General features: G+C 49.7%; 1 protein-coding gene across 1 annotated transcript; it reads left to right on the forward strand.

The window, feature by feature from the left end:
* Positions 1–438: 438 nt before the first annotated feature.
* SEPHS2 (selenophosphate synthetase 2) lies at positions 439–2,726 on the forward strand. Its single transcript, XM_017515474.2, has 2 exons — positions 439–526; positions 640–2,726. The coding sequence occupies exon 2, from the start codon at positions 645–647 to the stop codon at positions 1,986–1,988; it is 1,344 nt and encodes a 447-aa protein (XP_017370963.1). The 5' UTR covers positions 439–526; positions 640–644; the 3' UTR covers positions 1,989–2,726.
* Positions 2,727–3,409: the final 683 nt, after the last annotated feature.

Genomic DNA, 3,409 nt, shown 5'->3' on the forward strand with positions numbered 1-3,409 from the left:
CCTCCTGAGCTCTAGAGTTCTTAAAGTCCATGTTAACATTTCATTATATTAATGCTGCCTGCAGTTTGCTTACTTAATGGTAGCAGTTTAATTTCTAATTTCTTATTCTTTCTGTTTTTAACCTTGGGCTATTTGGCCACCCTAGATCCATCACGTGCTGCCAAGTGCCCCTTGGGACAGTTCTGCCGGTCATGATGTTTGCCAACGGACCGACCTTCCCTCGTCTACAATTTGCTGGATTTGGTAAAGTGACTCGAAGGGAGCAGAGTTCCACGAGCCACTGCCAAGAAACTATTTAAATATCAAGGCGAAGGAAACAAAAGCACGTGACGTTCCGCAAGTCCGGAGCAAGCGGTTTTGCAAGCCCGGGGTCGTTGCGCCTTTTAGAGTCTAGGAAGCCCGCCTCTTGGTGGCGGAGTTTCATTGGATGTTGCGGCCGTCAATCACCAGGGATATAAATAAGGGAGCCCAGCGGCTCCTCTATCAGGAAGACTTGGAAGGCTGCGTGCGGCGCGAGTCTGACGCTGTGAGTAGTGCCGGGGAGAATCCCTGCGGGTAATATTTGACTTACTTCATTTTAACCTGAGTGGAAAATAAAAGGGCCCTTTCCTCTTCTCCCCTCCCTTCCTTGTCGGGCAGGCGCGATGGCGGAAGCCTCGGCGACTGGCGCCTGCGGGGAGGCGATGGCGGCGATGGTAGCTGCGGAAGGCTCCTCGGGCCCGGCGGGCTTGACTCTGGGCCGGAACTTCTCCAACTACCGGCCCTTCGAGCCCCAGGCGTTGGGCCTCAGCCCGAGCTGGCGGCTGACGGGCTTCTCCGGCATGAAGGGCTGAGGCTGCAAGGTCCCGCAGGAGACGCTGCTCAAACTCCTGGCGGGACTGACGCGGCCGGACGTGCGGCCCCCACTGGGCCGGGGCCTGGCGGGCGCTCAGGAAGAGGCGTCGCAGGAAACCGGAGCGGGCCCCAGCCCCACTTTTCCAGCCCTGGGCATCGGGATGGACTCCTGCGTCATCCCCCTGAGGCATGGGGGCCTGTCCCTGGTGCAGACCACGGACTTCTTTTACCCCTTGGTGGAAGATCCCTACATGATGGGGCGCATAGCTTGTGCCAACGTGCTGAGTGACCTCTACGCCATGGGCATTACTGAGTGTGACAACATGTTGATGTTACTCAGCGTCAGCCAGAGTATGAGTGAGGAGGAGCGCGAAAAGGTAACGCCACTCATGGTCAAAGGCTTTCGGGATGCGGCTGAGGAAGGAGGGACTGCAGTGACCGGTGGGCAAACTGTGGTCAACCCTTGGATTATAATCGGTGGAGTTGCCACTGTGGTATGCCAGCCAAATGAATTCATAATGCCCGACAGCGCGGTGGTTGGGGATGTGTTGGTGTTAACCAAACCGTTAGGAACTCAGGTTGCTGTCAATGCCCACCAATGGCTGGATAATCCTGAAAGATGGAATAAAGTAAAGATGGTGATCTCCAGAGAAGAGGTGGAGCTGGCCTATCAGGAAGCCATGTTCAATATGGCTACCCTCAACAGAACTGCTGCAGGTTTAATGCACACATTTAATGCCCATGCGGCCACAGATATTACAGGCTTTGGCATTCTAGGACACTCCCAGAACCTTGCGAAACAACAAAGAAACGAAGTGTCCTTTGTTATTCATAATCTGCCAATAATTGCCAAGATGGCTGCCGTCAGCAAGGCCAGTGGACGGTTTGGGCTTCTTCAAGGAACCTCAGCTGAAACCTCTGGGGGATTACTGATTTGTCTGCCTAGAGAACAGGCGGCTCGCTTTTGTTCTGAAATCAAATCCTCCAAGTATGGAGAGGGTCACCAAGCGTGGATCGTTGGCATTGTGGAAAAGGGAAACCGAACGGCCCGGATCATTGACAAGCCGCGAGTTATTGAAGTCCTACCTCGTGGGGCCACAGCTGCTGCTCTTGCTCCTGACAATTCAAATGCCTCCTCTGAGCCTTGCTCGTGAGATGAAAGAACAGAAGCTGTTTGGACCGTAGAGCTGTTTTACACAATCACGGATGGTTCTCAAGAGTTGATTTTAAGAAATTTTCAAAGAAGGCTGCCTGTATAGTGGTTCCAGCTGCCCTTTCTAGGTGATTGGAATCAGCCCATCAGAAGCAGCCTTGACGTACATTCCGAGGCCAGAGTAACATTTTGAACTTTGTGGGGAATGTTTGTTCATCGCTTGGGTAGAGGAGGAGCAGAAATACCTGTTTTCTCTTTCCAAAGTAAGATGAGGCTATTCCAGGTTGAGGGATTTTCCTTTGCACTGAATTGATTAATTTCTGCACAGGGATTGAGATGATTAATTAAAACCATACACAAATTGCAAAATGAAAAAATTTACATCAGAAGCAAATGAGTTTTGGACCAATACTGTTGATAATTCTAAATTGTTAAGAGAGATCTTATAATGCAACCTCAAATTCTTTATTAGACTTTACTGAGTACTGGCTCTTTCCTGCCCTGGACAAGAATTGAGCAGCTTGTCACGACTGGGAAAGGAGGACCTGCAACCATCTGGCTTGGTCTCTGTTAATGACGTCTCTCCCTCCAAACCCCATTAAGGACTGGGAGAGGCAGAGCAAGCCTCAGAGCCCAGGCCTTGGTGGTTATTAAGATGTTAAGTTGTTTGCTGCAGATTTCGGTGATTTGATCAATAAAGAGTAATTTCTTCCTAAATAAATAAAACTCTCCTGGCTAATGTTTGGCTATTTGAAATTCTACACAGTCTTATAAAACGAACCAGCTGATACATTGAATCTGGCATAGCAGAGAGAGTGTTTTCCCTGATCCTGGTGGATTGGAGGATTTAACACTCAGATTTAGGGTTGCACCTTCCCCCTGAGATGACAGAAAAGGACTCAAAACGGGCATAAGCCCCAAAGGTTAGAGGGTGGGGCAGGAAATAGCAAAAGTGTCAACACTTGAAAGATGGAAAGATGTGAAAGGAGGTGGAAGAGGGGTAACTGATTTAGAGAAATCCTTCACAGTAGGGGAAGACAAACAAGATGTGTTCGGAAGATGGGGTTAAGGGCTGGGGATAAAACAGATACGGGTTGAAAGTTTAAACACAGTAATTAGATCTCTCGAATTCTCCAAACCCTTCTCACCACACAGCCAGGTGACTGCCTCTCACCTATGCAGATAAAGTTGGGAGCACCACACATAGCAGACGATAGGGATCCTAATTGAAAATAATAAAAATTTAAAATGAGATTGCCCAGCCCCTTACTCAATTAGCTGTTAGAAACCCTGGCCCAGAGCCAGGTGCGGTGGCTCTCGCCTGTAATCCTAGCACTTTGGGAGGCTGAGGTGGGTGGATCACCTGAGGTCGGGAGTTCAAGACCAGCCTGGCCATCATGGTGAAACCCCATATTAAAAAAA

Source organism: Cebus imitator, unplaced genomic scaffold (genome assembly GCF_001604975.1).
Source record: "Cebus imitator isolate Cc_AM_T3 unplaced genomic scaffold, Cebus_imitator-1.0 Scaffold552, whole genome shotgun sequence".
Taxonomy (NCBI): Eukaryota; Metazoa; Chordata; class Mammalia; order Primates; family Cebidae; genus Cebus; species Cebus imitator.